Below are 17,207 nucleotides of genomic sequence, written 5' to 3'. Positions count from 1 at the left end.
CTGTACTTGGAAAACACCTTTACGGTTTAGCTTCATTCCTGCTTGGGAAATTCGAGACAAGACACGACGGAGATTCTCATCGTGCTCCTTCAAAGTGGATCCATAAACGATGATATCGTCCAGATAGAACTGAACGCCTGGACAATCCTTTAGGATTTTGGACATGAGTTGCTGGAAAGCTGCGGGTGCGGATGCCAGCCCGAAGCAAACTCTCTTAAAGCGAAATAACCCCTCGTGGGTAATGAAAGACGTGAGGTCACGACTCACCGGGTCGAGACGGACTTGATGGTAGGCGGACGCCAAATCCAGCTTGGAGAAGATCGCCGCTCCCCGTAGAGAGTTCAACAGTTCATTGATGCAAGGAAGTGGAAATGAATCAATGACAACGGCCTGGTTCGGAGCTCGTAGGTCCACACACATACGGATGTTGCCATCGGGCTTGCGGACGACAACAATAGGTGACACCCACTCGGAGGCTTCGACACGTTCAATTACGCCCTCTCGCTCCAGCTTGAAAATTTCTTCGGAAACCCGATCCCTTAGGGTCATCGGGAGGCGACGGAGCTTTGATTGGACTGGTGGAACTGTGTGCCGCACCTTGACCTTGTGCGAGTAATTCTTCAGCAGACCCAACCCCGGGCTAAAAAGATGTTCAAAATCTTCGAAGCCAGGTGGCAACTTGGATGTGTCTCGCTTCGAGGAACCACCAACAAGGCTCGTTGAAGGACTGGATTTCTCTGGATGACGCTGCATACCTTGGGGCGCTTGACTCCCCGGATGATCTTGTGGACCGTGTAGTCCGTGACTCTCAGGACTGTAGAGCTCTTGACTCTCAGGATGACGCTGTGGATGATAGAGCCCTTGACTCTCAGGATGACGTTGCGGACTATGGAGCCCTTGACTCTCAGGATGACGTTGCGGACTATGGAGCCCTCGACTCTCAGGATGACGTTGCGGACTTGACTCGTCCTCGAAGACTTTAGGTGTGGTCTCTTCAGAGACCGATGAAGCAGGAGACGGGTTCTCCGCAAATGAAGGTCTGGAACTTGCCGCTGGTCGAGAACCAGGGACTTGCGATGCTTGACAGGACGACGCGGTGAACGGTCGTCGCTGCGGGTTGGGCATGGGCCTCACATCCCGCTGTGATGCTCCTCCTCCGTGAGCTGCATTCGCATACAAACACTCATGTTTAGCGCCATTCAACACCAGTTGCAACTCACGGACCGCGTCGATGCCGAGTAACGAACGTCCAGTCTTGGTTACGTAAAACTCCAACGTTGTCCAGCGGTTCTTAAAATTTACTTGTCCCACAAAACATCCAAGTACCGGAATGGTCTCTTGCAAATAGTGGACGAGAGGCGTCGACGGCGGATGAAACTTTATCCTCCGCTGCTTGTTAACTTCGTTAAACATGCGTTCATTTAGGATCGACACACATGAACCGGTATCAACAAGAAGACGAAGAGGGGTCCCATTTACCGTGATCTCGGCCATGAAGGCGTCACGACGCATGCTGCCGCCTTCTCGTCGCTCGGCCGTCCCGACGACCACAGGTTCCTCCGTCAGCCTGACGCTTGGCAGGTCCTCAGGAGACAGCGACTGGCCGACCACGTTCACCCGGCCGGGCCGGTCCCCTCTGAACTGTCTGTCGGCGAAGGTCCGCCGAGTACCACGGCCTTGAACCGGGAACGATGCCTGTCGCCGATCGTAGGTGAAGGCAGCCGCCGGCGGGCGACGACTCCGACACGCCACTGCAAAGTGTCCCCACTTTCCACATAAGAAGCATGTCGCTTGAGACGCCGGGCAAACCGCTCGATCATGACGGCGGCGTCCACAGAAGTAGCAGGCGTCGTCTGCTCCGATCCCACCCGTCCGAGGCGGAGCGGGCTCACGCCCACGCTGAGGCTGGAACACCCTCGCCGGAAAACGGGGCACGTGACCGGAGGCCACCGGAGCCCAAGGCATCCTGGGTCCAAGCTGCGACGGGGGGTAGCCAGGTTGAGGCCAGGGAGGGTAGCCGCTGTAGCCATCTTGCCCATGCTCGATCGAAGAAGACGACGCTTGGCCGCCATCTTGTGTTGCTGCCTTTTGACGTTCCTCGATCTGGACACGCTGGACTTCTGCCGCGACCGGGACTTGCGACTCTCGCCGCCGAAAACTTGCGGCCGTCTTCGCTCTCTGCTCGTACTGGCGAGCGATCTGGATAGCCCGCGACAGCGTTGGCAGCTCGCTGCCCTCGCACTCCTGCAGAACGCGATCCTGGACGCGTCTGGACTCCAGGCCTTCCAAGAAAACCTCGCAAAGTCTTTCATCGAGCGCGTTCCCCAGAGCACAAAACGAAGCCTGATGGCGCAACACGGCAAGAAACTCGGTTACCGACTGGCCAGGACGTTGGAACAAACCGCGCAGCTTCTGGCGTTCAAGCGCGATACTACCCGAAAACTCAAAATGCTTCTCGACTGCCTCCAGAAAAACCTGGAACTCGTCAGTCCCCTCCACCGCAACCGTCTCGTACAGCTGAAATGCATCCACGATGCGCTGGCCCTCAGTGCCCAACAGCGAAAACAGGATGGCTTTTTTCCGGAACGGTTCTACGAGATGCAACGCCGACGCGTCAAGAAAAGTCAGAAAAGCACGCTTCCATGCCGGCCAAGCTACTATCGGCGGACCGGGCACTGCCAAAAAGACGGCCGGCGGCGGGAACGCCGTTGGGCCGCTCGAAGATGAAGAGGACGAAGTCATCTCACGATGAAAATGGAACGTACTGAAAACCTAGGCCTAATGCCTCCCCCCGAAACTCATCAAACGCGGCCTTTCCGCAAAATATGACTACCGTTCACCCGGAACAAAAAGGAATACATTTCATGAATACAGTTACGCGCCGGTTTCCTCAACCACTGACCCGCGACGCGGAGTGAAGCCCCCTCCCGAATCCCGGGTTACAAAAGAGGAAATGCTACATATTAAAACAAATATCCCATCCTGGTCGCCAAAATGTTATATTCTGCGCCGACGCGGCGGTGCTCTAAAGCCTGACTACATTGGACGCAAGCGCCGGTGACTCACGTTCGACGTAGCCGGGAAACTACATGCCCCGAGCGGACCTGGACGGTCGCCGGAGCGAGAAGAAAGAACAACCAACGGATTCAGGAGCGGGGCGAACACTGGCCGATGAGGCCGCAGATCACGCGCGGCTCATGCCGTCGCGTGCTGTCCTTTTTTTTTATTTTTTTTACATGGATGCACGAGATGGCTACTTTAAAAAGGAGATGTCAAGTAGCGCCATCTCGTGCAAATCAAAATACTACAACCCCACCTGTAGTTCCACTCTACTCTCGTTAATAAGGCAGTCTTGGTGCCTGCTTCGATCATCCGAAAAATATGGTTTCAGATCAATTTTAGAATGGTTTCATGAGCAATACAATATGGCGACTTACATCAAACAAACTTTATAGCGTGGATGCGTCTGGATTGAAAAACCATTCACTCGCGCTCACGGGGAGCCTTCTCTCTGAAGACCCCACCTGTAGTTCCACTCTACTCTCGTTAATAAGGCAGTCTTGGTGCCTGCTTCGATCATCCGAAAAATATGGTTTCAGAACAATTTTACAATGGTTTTATGAGCAATACAATATGGCGACTTACATCAAACAAACTTTATAGCGTGGATGCGTCTGGATGGAAAAACCATTCACTCGCGCTCACGGGGAGCCTTCTCTCTGAAGACCCCACCTGTAGTTCCACTCTACTCTCGTTAATAAGGCAGTCTTGGTGCCTGCTTCGATCATCCGAAAAATATGGTTTCAGATCAATTTTAGAATGGTTTTATGAGCAATACAATATGGCGACTTACATCAAACAAACTTTATAGCGTGGATGCGTCTGGATTGAAAAACCGTTCACTCGCGCTCACGGGGAGCCTTCTCTCTGAAGACCCCACCTGTAGTTCCACTCTGCTCTCGCTAATAAGGCAGTCTTGGTGCCTGCTTCGATCGTCCGAAAAATATGGTTTCAGATCAATTTTAGAATGGTTTTATGAGCAATACAATATGGCGACTTACATCAAACAAACTTTATAGCGTGGATGCGTCTGGATTGAAAAACCGTTCACTCGCGCTCACGGGGAGCCTTCTCTCTGAAGACCCCACCTGTAGTTCCACTCTACTCTCGTTAATAAGGCAGTCTTGGTGCCTGCTTCGATCATCCGAAAAATATGGTTTCAGATCAATTTTAGAATGGTTTTATGAGCAATACAATATGGCGACTTACATCAAACAAACTTTATAGCGTGGATGCGTCTGGATTAAAAAACCATTCACTCACGCTGACGGGAAGCCTTCTATCTGAAGACCCCACCTGTAGTTCCACTCTACTCTCGTTAATAAGGCAGTCTTGGTGCCTGCTTCGATCATCCGAAAATAATGGTTTCAGATCAATTTTAGAATGGTTTTATGAGCAATACAATATGGCGACTTACATCAAACAAACTTTATAGCGTGGATGCGTCTGGATTGAAAAACCATTTACTCGCGCTCACGGGGAACCTTCTCTTTGAAGACCCCACCTGTAGTTCCACTCTACTCTCGTTAATAAGGCAGTCTTGGTGCCTGCTTCGATCATCCGAAAAATATGGTTTCAGATCAATTTTAGAATGGTTTTATGAGCAATACAATATGGCGACTTACATCAAACAAACTTTATAGCGTGGATGCGTCTGGATTGAAAAACCGTTCACTCGCGCTCACGGGGAGCCTTCTCTCTGAAGACCCCACCTGTAGTTCCACTCTACTCTCGTTAATAAGGCAGTCTTGGTGCCTGCTTCGATCATCCGAAAAATATGGTTTCAGATCAATTTTAGAATGGTTTTATGAGCAATACAATATGGCGACTTACATCAAACAAACTTTATAGCGTGGATGCGTCTGGATTGAAAAACCGTTCACTCGCGCTCACGGGGAGCCTTCTCTTTGAAGACCCCACCTGTAGTTCCACTCTACTCTCGTTAATAAGGCAGTCTTGGTGCCTGCTTCGATCATCCGAAAAATATGGTTTCAGATCAATTTTAGAATGGTTTCATGAGCAATACAATATGGCGACTTACATCAAACAAACTTTATAGCGTGGATGCGTCTGGATTGAAAAACCATTCACTCGCGCTCACGGGGAGCCTTCTCTCTGAAGACCCCACCTGTAGTTCCACTCTACTCTCGTTAATAAGGCAGTCTTGGTGCCTGCTTCGATCATCCGAAAAATATGGTTTCAGAACAATTTTACAATGGTTTTATGAGCAATACAATATGGCGACTTACATCAAACAAACTTTATAGCGTGGATGCGTCTGGATGGAAAAACCGTTCACTCGCGCTCACGGGGAGCCTTCTCTCTGAAGACCCCACCTGTAGTTCCACTCTACTCTCGTTAATAAGGCAGTCTTGGTGCCTGCTTCGATTATCCGTAAAATATGGTTTCAGATCAATTTTAGAATGGTTTTATGAGCAATACAATATGGCGACTTACATCAAACAAACTTTATAGCGTGGATGCGTCTGGATTAAAAAACCATTCACTCACGCTGACGGGAAGCCTTCTCTCTGAAGACCCCACCTGTAGTTCCACTCTACTCTCGTTAATAAGGCAGTCTTGGTGCCTGCTTCGATCATCCGAAAATAATGGTTTCAGATCAATTTTAGAATGGTTTTATGAGCAATACAATATGGCGACTTACATCAAACAAACTTTATAGCGTGGATGCGTCTGGATTGAAAAACCATTTACTCGCGCTCACGGGGAACCTTCTCTTTGAAGACCCCACCTGTAGTTCCACTCTACTCTCGTTAATAAGGCAGTCTTGGTGCCTGCTTCGATCATCCGAAAAATATGGTTTCAGATCAATTTTAGAATGGTTTTATGAGCAATACAATATGGCGACTTACATCAAACAAACTTTATAGCGTGGATGCGTCTGGATTGAAAAACCGTTCACTCGCGCTCACGGGGAGCCTTCTCTCTGAAGACCCCACCTGTAGTTCCACTCTACTCTCGTTAATAAGGCAGTCTTGGTGCCTGCTTCGATTATCCGTAAAATATGGTTTCAGATCAATTTTAGAATGGTTTTATGAGCAATACAATATGGCGACTTACATCAAACAAACTTTATAGCGTGGATGCGTCTGGATTGAAAAACCGTTCACTCGCGCTCACGGGGAGCCTTCTCTTTGAAGACCCCACCTGTAGTTCCACTCTACTCTCGTTAATAAGGCAGTCTTGGTGCCTGCTTCGATCATCCGAAAAATATGGTTTCAGATCAATTTTAGAATGGTTTTATGAGCAATAGAATATGGCGACTTACATCAAACAAACTTTATAGCGTGGATGCGTCTGGATTGAAAAACCGTTCACTCGCGCTCACGGGGAGCCTTCTCTTTGAAGACCCCACCTGTAGTTCCACTCTACTCTCGTTAATAAGGCAGTCTTGGTGCCTGCTTCGATCATCCGAAAAATATGGTTTCAGATCAATTTTAGAATGGTTTTATGAGCAATACAATATGGCGACTTACATCAAACAAACTTTATAGCGTGGATGCGTCTGGATTGAAAAACCGTTCACTCGCGCTCACGGGGAGCCTTCTCTTTGAAGACCCCACCTGTAGTTCCACTCTACTCTCGTTAATAAGGCAGTCTTGGTGCCTGCTTCGATCATCCGAAAAATATGGTTTCAGATCAATTTTAGAATGGTTTTATGAGCAATACAATATGGCGACTTACATCAAACAAACTTTATAGCGTGGATGCGTCTGGATTGAAAAACCGTTCACTCGCGCTCACGGGGAGCCTTCTCTTTGAAGACCCCACCTGTAGTTCCACTCTACTCTCGTTAATAAGGCAGTCTTGGTGCCTGCTTCGATCATCCGAAAAATATGGTTTCAGATCAATTTTAGAATGGTTTTATGAGCAATACAATATGGCGACTTACATCAAACAAACTTTATAGCGTGGATGCGTCTGGATTGAAAAACCGTTCACTCGCGCTCACGGGGAGCCTTCTCTTTGAAGACCCCACCTGTAGTTCCACTCTACTCTCGTTAATAAGGCAGTCTTGGTGCCTGCTTCGATCATCCGAAAAATATGGTTTCAGATCAATTTTAGAATGGTTTTATGAGCAATACAATATGGCGACTTACATCAAACAAACTTTATAGCGTGGATGCGTCTGGATTGAAAAACCGTTCACTCGCGCTCACGGGGAGCCTTCTCTTTGAAGACCCCACCTGTAGTTCCACTCTACTCTCGTTAATAAGGCAGTCTTGGTGCCTGCTTCGATTATCCGTAAAATATGGTTTCAGATCAATTTTAGAATGGTTTTATGAGCAATAGAATATGGCGACTTACATCAAACAAACTTTATAGCGTGGATGCGTCTGGATTAAAAAACCATTCACTCACGCTGACGGGAAGCCTTCTCTCTGAAGACCCCACCTGTAGTTCCACTCTACTCTCGTTAATAAGGCAGTCTTGGTGCCTGCTTCGATCATCCGAAAATAATGGTTTCAGATCAATTTTAGAATGGTTTTATGAGCAATACAATATGGCGACTTACATCAAACAAACTTTATAGCGTGGATGCGTCTGGATTGAAAAACCATTTACTCGCGCTCACGGGGAACCTTCTCTTTGAAGACCCCACCTGTAGTTCCACTCTACTCTCGTTAATAAGGCAGTCTTGGTGCCTGCTTCGATCATCCAAAAAATATGGTTTCAGATCAATTTTAGAATGGTTTTATGAGCAATACAATATGGCGACTTACATCAAACAAACTTTATAGCGTGGATGCGTCTGGATTGAAAAACCGTTCACTCGCGCTCACGGGGAGCCTTCTCTCTGAAGACCCCACCTGTAGTTCCACTCTACCAGGGTGTAAGATAGACAGGTGGGGAAACGAGAGCCAAATGAGTGACCGGATTGTGTCCCCCTCGGGTTTCTCTTTTTCTGTGGCGCCATCTATGTGGAGCACCGCGAACTCTCACTCCGGGTGGGCGACAGGTGGCGACCGGCTAAACTGACGGAGATGATTTTTCGTGGATTTTTAATGGAGGACTGTCGTGCTCTCGGTTTATTTTACGCACTCTCCCGTAGAGTTCCATGCAAATCCGATTCCAATTTTTTTCCTCTCGCCGCAGCGCCATCTGTCGCAAATCGGGGGTACCCGCAAGCAGACGAGTACACAATCCGGTCACGGCGCTGCGGTAGGCATCTATGGGCTGTTTCCCCACCTGTCTATCTTACACCCTGCACTCTACTCTCGTTAATAAGGCAGTCTTGGTGCCTGCTTCGATCATCCGAAAAATATGGTTTCAGATCAATTTTAGAATGGTTTTATGAGCAATACAATATGGCGACTTACATCAAACAAACTTTATAGCGTGGATGCGTCTGGATTGAAAAACCGTTCACTCGCGCTCACGGGGAGCCTTCTCTTTGAAGACCCCACCTGTAGTTCCACTCTACTCTCGTTAATAAGGCAGTCTTGGTGCCTGCTTCGATCATCCGAAAAATATGGTTTCAGATCAATTTTAGAATGGTTTCATGAGCAATACAATATGGCGACTTACATCAAACAAACTTTATAGCGTGGATGCGTCTGGATTGAAAAACCGTTTACTCGCGCTCACGGGGAGCCTTCTCTCTGAAGACCCCACCTGTAGTTCCACTCTACTCTCGTTAATAAGGCAGTCTTGGTGCCTGCTTCGATCATCCGAAAAATATGGTTTCAGATCAATTTTAGAATGGTTTTATGAGCAATACAATATGGCGACTTACATCAAACAAACTTTATAGCGTGGATGCGTCTGGATTGAAAAACCATTCACTCGCGCTCACGGGGAGCCTTCTCTCTGAAGACCCCACCTGTAGTTCCACTCTACTCTCGTTAATAAGGCAGTCTTGGTGCCTGCTTCGATCATCCGAAAAATATGGTTTCAGATCAATTTTAGAATGGTTTTATGAGCAATACAATATGGCGACTTACATCAAACAAACTTTATAGCGTGGATGCGTCTGGATTAAAAAACCATTCACTCACGCTGACGGGAAGCCTTCTCTCTGAAGACCCCACCTGTAGTTCCACTCTACTCTCGTTAATAAGGCAGTCTTGGTGCCTGCTTCGATCATCCGAAAAATATGGTTTCAGATCAATTTTAGAATGGTTTCATGAGCAATACAATATGGCGACTTACATCAAACAAACTTTATAGCGTGGATGCGTCTGGATTGAAAAACCGTTCACTCGCGCTCACGGGGAGCCTTCTCTCTGAAGACCCCACCTGTAGTTCCACTCTACTCTCGTTAATAAGGCAGTCTTGGTGCCTGCTTCGATCATCCGAAAAATATGGTTTCAGATCAATTTTAGAATGGTTTTATGAGCAATACAATATGGCGACTTACATCAAACAAACTTTATAGCGTGGATGCGTCTGGATTAAAAAACCATTCACTCACGCTGACGGGAAGCCTTCTCTCTGAAGACCCCACCTGTAGTTCCACTCTACTCTCGTTAATAAGGCAGTCTTGGTGCCTGCTTCGATCATCCGAAAATAATGGTTTCAGATCAATTTTAGAATGGTTTTATGAGCAATACAATATGGCGACTTACATCAAACAAACTTTATAGCGTGGATGCGTCTGGATTGAAAAACCATTTACTCGCGCTCACGGGGAACCTTCTCTTTGAAGACCCCACCTGTAGTTCCACTCTACTCTCGTTAATAAGGCAGTCTTGGTGCCTGCTTCGATCATCCGAAAAATATGGTTTCAGATCAATTTTAGAATGGTTTTATGAGCAATACAATATGGCGACTTACATCAAACAAACTTTATAGCGTGGATGCGTCTGGATTGAAAAACCATTCACTCGCGCTCACGGGGAGCCTTCTCTTTGAAGACCCCACCTGTAGTTCCACTCTACTCTCGTTAATAAGGCAGTCTTGGTGCCTGCTTCGATCATCCGAAAAATATGGTTTCAGATCAATTTTAGAATGGTTTTATGAGCAATACAATATGGCGACTTACATCAAACAAACTTTATAGCGTGGATGCGTCTGGATTGAAAAACCGTTCACTCGCGCTCACGGGGAGCCTTCTCTCTGAAGACCCCACCTGTAGTTCCACTCTACTCTCGTTAATAAGGCAGTCTTGGTGCCTGCTTCGATCATCCGAAAAATATGGTTTCAGATCAATTTTAGAATGGTTTCATGAGCAATACAATATGGCGACTTACATCAAACAAACTTTATAGCGTGGATGCGTCTGGATTGAAAAACCGTTCACTCGCGCTCACGGGGAGCCTTCTCTCTGAAGACCCCACCTGTAGTTCCACTCTACTCTCGTTAATAAGGCAGTCTTGGTGCCTGCTTCGATCATCCGAAAAATATGGTTTCAGATCAATTTTAGAATGGTTTTATGAGCAATACAATATGGCGACTTACATCAAACAAACTTTATAGCGTGGATGCGTCTGGATTAAAAAACCATTCACTCACGCTGACGGGAAGCCTTCTCTCTGAAGACCCCACCTGTAGTTCCACTCTACTCTCGTTAATAAGGCAGTCTTGGTGCCTGCTTCGATCATCCGAAAATAATGGTTTCAGATCAATTTTAGAATGGTTTTATGAGCAATACAATATGGCGACTTACATCAAACAAACTTTATAGCGTGGATGCGTCTGGATTGAAAAACCATTTACTCGCGCTCACGGGGAACCTTCTCTTTGAAGACCCCACCTGTAGTTCCACTCTACTCTCGTTAATAAGGCAGTCTTGGTGCCTGCTTCGATCATCCGAAAAATATGGTTTCAGATCAATTTTAGAATGGTTTTATGAGCAATACAATATGGCGACTTACATCAAACAAACTTTATAGCGTGGATGCGTCTGGATTGAAAAACCGTTCACTCGCGCTCACGGGGAGCCTTCTCTCTGAAGACCCCACCTGTAGTTCCACTCTACTCTCGTTAATAAGGCAGTCTTGGTGCCTGCTTCGATCATCCGAAAAATATGGTTTCAGATCAATTTTAGAATGGTTTTATGAGCAATACAATATGGCGACTTACATCAAACAAACTTTATAGCGTGGATGCGTCTGGATTGAAAAACCGTTCACTCGCGCTCACGGGGAGCCTTCTCTCTGAAGACCCCACCTGTAGTTCCACTCTGCTCTCGTTAATAAGGCAGTCTTGGTGCCTGCTTCGATCGTCCGAAAAATATGGTTTCAGATCAATTTTAGAATGGTTTTATGAGCAATACAATATGGCGACTTACATCAAACAAACTTTAGAGCGTGGATGCGTCTGGATGGAAAAACCATTCACTCGCGCTCACGGGGAGCCTTCTCTCTGAAGACCCCACCTGTAGTTCCACTCTACTCTCGTTAATAAGGCAGTCTTGGTGCCTGCTTCGATCGTCCGAAAAATATGGTTTCAGATCAATTTTAGAATGGTTTTATGAGCAATACGATATGGCGACTTACATCAAACAGACTTTATAGCGTGAATGCGTCTGGATTCTAAAACCGTTCACTCACGCTCACGGGAAGCCTTCTCTCTGAAGACCCCACCTGTAGTTCCTCTCTACTCTCGTTAATAAGGCAGTCTTCGTGCCTGCTTCGATCATCCGAAAATAATGGTTTCAGATCAATTTTAGAATGGTTTTATGAGCAATACAATATGGCGACTTACATCAAACAAACTTTAGAGCGTGGATGCGTCTGGATTGAAAAATCGTTCACTCACGCTCACGGGAAGCCCTCTCTCTGAAGACCCCACCTGTAGTTCCACTCTACTCTCGTTAATAAGGCAGTCTTGGTGCCTGCTTCGATCATCCGAAAATAATGGTTTCAGATCAATTTTAGAATGGTTTTATGAGCAATACAATATGGCGACTTACTTCAAACAAACTTTATAGCGCGGATGCGTCTGGATGGAAAAACCATTCACTCGCGCTCACGGGGAGCCTTCTCTCTGAAGACCCCACCTGTAGTTCCACTCTACTCTCGTTAATAAGGCAGTCTTGGTGCCTGCTTCGATCATCCGAAAATAATGGTTTCAGATCAATTTTAGAATGGTTTTATGAGCAATACAATATGGCGACTTACATCAAACAAACTTTATAGCGTGGATGCGTCTGGATTGAAAAACCGTTCACTCACGCTCACGGGAAGCCCTCTCTCTGAAGACCCCACCTGTAGTTCCACTCTACTCTCGTTAATAAGACAGTCTTGGTGCCTGCTTCGATCATCCGAAAATAATGGTTTCAGATCAATTTTAGAATGGTTTTATGAGCAATACAATATGGCGACTTACATCAAACAAACTTTATAGCGTGGATGCGTCTGGATGGAAAAACCATTCACTCGCGCTCACGGGGAGCCTTCTCCCTGAACACCCCACCTGTAGTTCCACTCTACCCTCGTTAATAAGGCAGTCTTGGTGCCTGCTTCGATTATCCGAAAAATATGGTTTCAGATCAATTTTAGAATTGTTTTATGAGCAATACAATATGGCGACTTACATCAAACAAACTTTACAGCGTGGATGCGTCTGGATTGAAAAACCGTTCACTCACGCTCACGGGAAGCCTTCTCTCTGAAGACCCCACCTGTAGGTCCTCTCTACTCTCGTTAATAAGGCAGTCTTGGTGCCTGCTTCAATAATCCGAAAATAATGGTTTCAGATCAATTTAAGAATGGTTTTATCAGGAATACAATATGGCGACTTACATCAAACAAACTTTATAGCGTGGATGCGTCTGGATTGAAAAACCGTTCACTCACACTCACGGGGAGCCTTCTCTCTGAAGACCCCACCTGTAGTGCCTCTCTACTCTCGTTAATAAGGCAGTCTTGGTGCCTGCTTCAATAATCCGAAAATAATGGTTTCAGATCAATTTCAGAATGGTTTTATCAGGAATACAATATGGCGACTTACATCAAACAAACTTTATAGCGTGGATGCGTCTGGATTAAAAAACCATTCACTCACGCTGACGGGAAGCCTGCTCTCTGAAGACCCCACCTGTAGTTCCACTCTACTCTCGTTAATAAGGCAGTCTTGGTGCCTGCTTCGATTATCCGTAAAATATGGTTTCAGATCAATTTTAGAATGGTTTTATGAGCAATACAATATGGCGACTTACATCAAACAAACTTTATAGCGTGGATGCGTCTGGATTAAAAAACCATTCACTCACGCTGACGGGAAGCCTTCTCTCTGAAGACCCCACCTGTAGTTCCACTCTACTCTCGTTAATAAGGCAGTCTTGGTGCCTGCTTCGATCATCCGAAAAATATGGTTTCAGATCAATTTTAGAATGGTTTTATGAGCAATACAATATGGCGACTTACATCAGACAAACTCTATAGCGTGGATGCGTCTGGATTGAAAAACCGTTCACACACGCTCACCGGAAGCCCTCTCTCTGAAGACCCCACCCGTAGTTCCACTCTACTCTCGTTAATAAGGCAGTCTTGGTGCCTGCTTCGATCATCCGAAAATAATGGTTTCAGATCAATTTTAGAATGGTTTTATGAGCAATACAATATGGCGACTTACATCAAACAAACTTTATAGCGTGGATGCGTCTGGATTGAAAAACCGTTCACACACGCTCACGGGAAGCCCTCTCTCTGAAGGCCCCACCTGTAGTTCCAATCTACTCTCGTTAATAAGGCAGTCTTGGTGCCTGCTTCGATCATCCGAAAAATATGGTTTCAGATCAATTTTAGAATGGTTTTATGAGCAATACCATATGGCGACTTACATGAAACAAACTTTATAGCGTGGATGCGTCTGGATTAAAAAACCGTTCACTCACGCTCACGGGGAGCCTTCTCTCTGAAGACCCCACCTGTAGTTCCACTCTACTCTCGTTAATAAGGCAGTCTTGGTGCCTGCTTCGATCATCCGAAAATAATGGTTTCAGATCAATTTTAGAATAGTTTTATGAGCAATACAATATGGCGACTTACATCAAACAAACTTTATAGCGTGGATGCGTCTGGATTGAAAAACCGTTCACTCACGCTCACGGGAGACTTCTCTCTGAAGACCCCACCTGTAGTTCCACTCTACTCTCGTTAATAAGGCAGTCTTGGTGCCTGCTTCGATTATCCGAAAAATAGGGTTTCAGATCAATTTTAGAATTGTTTTATGAGCAATACAATATGGCGACTTACATCAAACAAACTTTACAGCGTGGATGCGTCTGGATTAAAAAACCATTCACTCACGCTAACGGGAACCCTTCTCTCTGAAGACCCCACCTGTAGTTCCACTCTACTCTCGTTAATAAGGCAGTCTTGGTGCCTGCTTCAATAATCCGAAAATAATGGTTTCAGATCAATTTCAGAATGGTTTTATGAGGAATACAATATGGCGACTTACATCAAACAAACTTTATAGCGTGGATGCGTCTGGATTGAAAAACCGTTCACTCACGCTCACGGGAAGCCTTCTCTCTGAAGACCCCACCTGTAGTTCCTCTCTACTCTCGTTAATAAGGCAGTCTTGGTGCCTGCTTCAATAATCCGAAAATAATGGTTTCAGATCAATTTCAGAATGGTTTTATCAGGAATACAATATGGCGACTTACATCAAACAAACTTTATAGCGTGGATGCGTCTGGATTAAAAAACCATTCACTCACGCTGACGGGTAGCCTGCTCTCTGAAGACCCCACCTGTAGTTCCACTCTACTCTCGTTAATAAGGCAGTCTTGGTGCCTGCTTCGATTATCCGAAAAATATGGTTTCAGATCAATTTTAGAATTGTTTTATGAGCAGTACAATATGGCGACTTACATCAAACAAACTTTACAGCGTGGATGCGTCTGGATTGAAAAACCGTTCACTCACGCTCACGGGAAGCCTTCTCTCTGAAGACCCCACCTGTAGTTCCTCTCTACTCTCGTTAATAAGGCAGTCTTGGTGCCTGCTTCGATTATCCGAAAAATATGGTTTCAGATCAATTTTAGAATGGTTTTATGAGCAATACAATATGGCGACTTGCATCAAACAAACTTTATAGCGTGGATGCGTCTGGATTAAAAAACCATTCACTCACGCTGACGGGAAGCCTTCTCTCTGAAGACCCCACCTGTAGTTCCACTCTACTCTCGTTAATAAGGCAGTCTTGGTGCCTGCTTCGATTATCCGAAAAATATGGTTTCAGATCAATTTTAGAATGGTTTTATGAGCAATACAATATGGCGACTTACATCAAACAAACTTTATAGCGTGGATGCGTCTGGATTGAAAAACCATTCACTCACGCTAACGGGAAGCCTTCTCTCTGAAGACCCCACCTGTAGTTCCACTCTACTCTCGTTAATAAGGCAGTCTTGGTGCCTGCTTCGATTACCCGAAAAATATGGTTTCAGATCAATTTTAGAATGGTTTTATGAGCAATACAATATGGCGACTTACATCAAACAAACTTTATAGCGTGGCGGCGTCTGGATTGAAAAACCATTCACTCACGCTGACGGGAAGCCTTCTCTCTGAAGACCCCACCTGTAGTTCCACTCTACTCTCGTTAATAAGGCAGTCTTGGTGCCTGCTTCGATTACCCGAAAAATATGGTTTCAGATCAATTTTAGAATGGTTTTATGAGCAATACAATATGGCGACTTACATCAAACAAACTTTATAGCGTGGCGGCGTCTGGATTGAAAAACCATTCACTCACGCTGACGGGAAGCCTTCTCTCTGAAGACCCCACCTGTAGTTCCACTCTACTCTCGTTAATAAGGCAGTCTTGGTGCCTGCTTCGATTACCCGAAAAATATGGTTTCAGATCAATTTTGGAATGGTTTTATGAGCAATACAATATGGCGACTTACATCAAACAAACTTTACAGCGTGGATGTGTCTGGATTGAAAAACCGTTCACTCACGCTCACGGGAGACTTCTCTCTGAAGACCCCACCTGTAGTTCCACTCTACTCTCGTTAATAAGGCAGTCTTGGTGCCTGCTTCGATTACCCGAAAAATATGGTTTCAGATCAATTTTAGAATGGTTTTATGAGCAATACAATATGGCGCCTTGCATCAAACAAACTTTATAGCGTGGATGCGTCTGGATTGAAAAACCATTCACTCACGCTAACGGGAAGCCTTCTCTCTGAAGACCCCACCTGTAGTTCCACTCTACTCTCGTTAATAAGGCAGTCTTGGTGCCTGCTTCGATTATCCGAAAAATATGGTTTCAGATTGTAGTGTGCTGTAAATAACCTAGATGGCGTTTTCAGCTGCATTTGAGATAGGGTGCCTAGATGTCTGTCTGTCTCAGGGTGAAGACATCCATTGTTGTCCGGAATGTGCCAGCGCGTGACGCTCTCGCGCACTCGGTGCGTGACTTGGGCGGTAAGATGGCGTCAATGCATCAGCCAGAGCTACGCTCTCGAGCTGAGTGACAGCGGATTGCGCGCACTTCAAAATGCATAAAAAAATGATTGGGCGGAAAAATGGCTGAGATGTCACCACTCAAGCAAAAGCGCGCGTGTGTATGAAGGCACTCTACATTTGAGATGGTGCCGCGCGCCGCGTGCTTGACAGCGGCACGCGCTGATTGATGTAGATATTGAAAATACAAGAAGTCTTGATCGAAACTCCGAGCTGGCGTGTCGTGTCTTCCTTTACCGGTGTGCCCGCTTGGTCCTCGGCTACCGACCATCTCGCGTCCCACGCGCCACGGCAATGTAAGCCTTTCCAGCATCTCTACAGGCCTTTCGGGGCGCTGTCTTTATCCTAGCTTTCCCTGTCTCTTACCACCCACCCGTAATGGCCCCACGCGACCATTACATTTTGGCGACGAGCTTTAATTACTACATTTTGGCGACGAGGTCTTTTCTTTCATTTTTCCATTTTCGCCTCTCGTGAACATTTGATCAAACTCCGTGCCGGAGATGAGTGGTGGCAACACCGGCATGTATGGTTTTCTTTTTGTGTGTTAGTTAATATTGTAGCGTTCAGAATGTTAGGTCCTTTTGGAATATTTGCATCCACCACATCTTTTCAGTGCGAAATGTAGTACATAAAATAATGTCGACGTATCGCGACACTCGTTCCATTTCGTCCGTCAACCTTCCATTTCAAAAATCAGTAGTGGTTACGCGTAACGCGTTCGAGTGGTTCTTTTCCTTTTACGCATGTAGTGCG

At 46.1% G+C, this 17,207-nt stretch overlaps 1 protein-coding gene across 1 annotated transcript; it reads right to left on the bottom strand.

The window, feature by feature from the left end:
• Positions 1-692: 692 nt before the first annotated feature.
• On the bottom strand, positions 693-2,742 carry LOC115318625. Its single transcript, XM_029978313.2, has 2 exons — positions 1,480-2,742; positions 693-1,163 (listed from the first exon to the last, which is right to left on the bottom strand). The coding sequence occupies exons 1-2, from the start codon at positions 2,740-2,742 to the stop codon at positions 1,131-1,133; spliced, it is 1,296 nt and encodes a 431-aa protein (XP_029834173.2). The 3' UTR covers positions 693-1,130.
• Positions 2,743-17,207: the final 14,465 nt, after the last annotated feature.

Source organism: Ixodes scapularis, unplaced genomic scaffold (genome assembly GCF_016920785.2).
Source record: "Ixodes scapularis isolate PalLabHiFi unplaced genomic scaffold, ASM1692078v2 PGA_scaffold6__148_contigs__length_123643588, whole genome shotgun sequence".
NCBI lineage: Eukaryota > Metazoa > Arthropoda > Arachnida > Ixodida > Ixodidae > Ixodes > Ixodes scapularis.
This window is presented reverse-complemented; position numbering and strand designations above follow the sequence as displayed.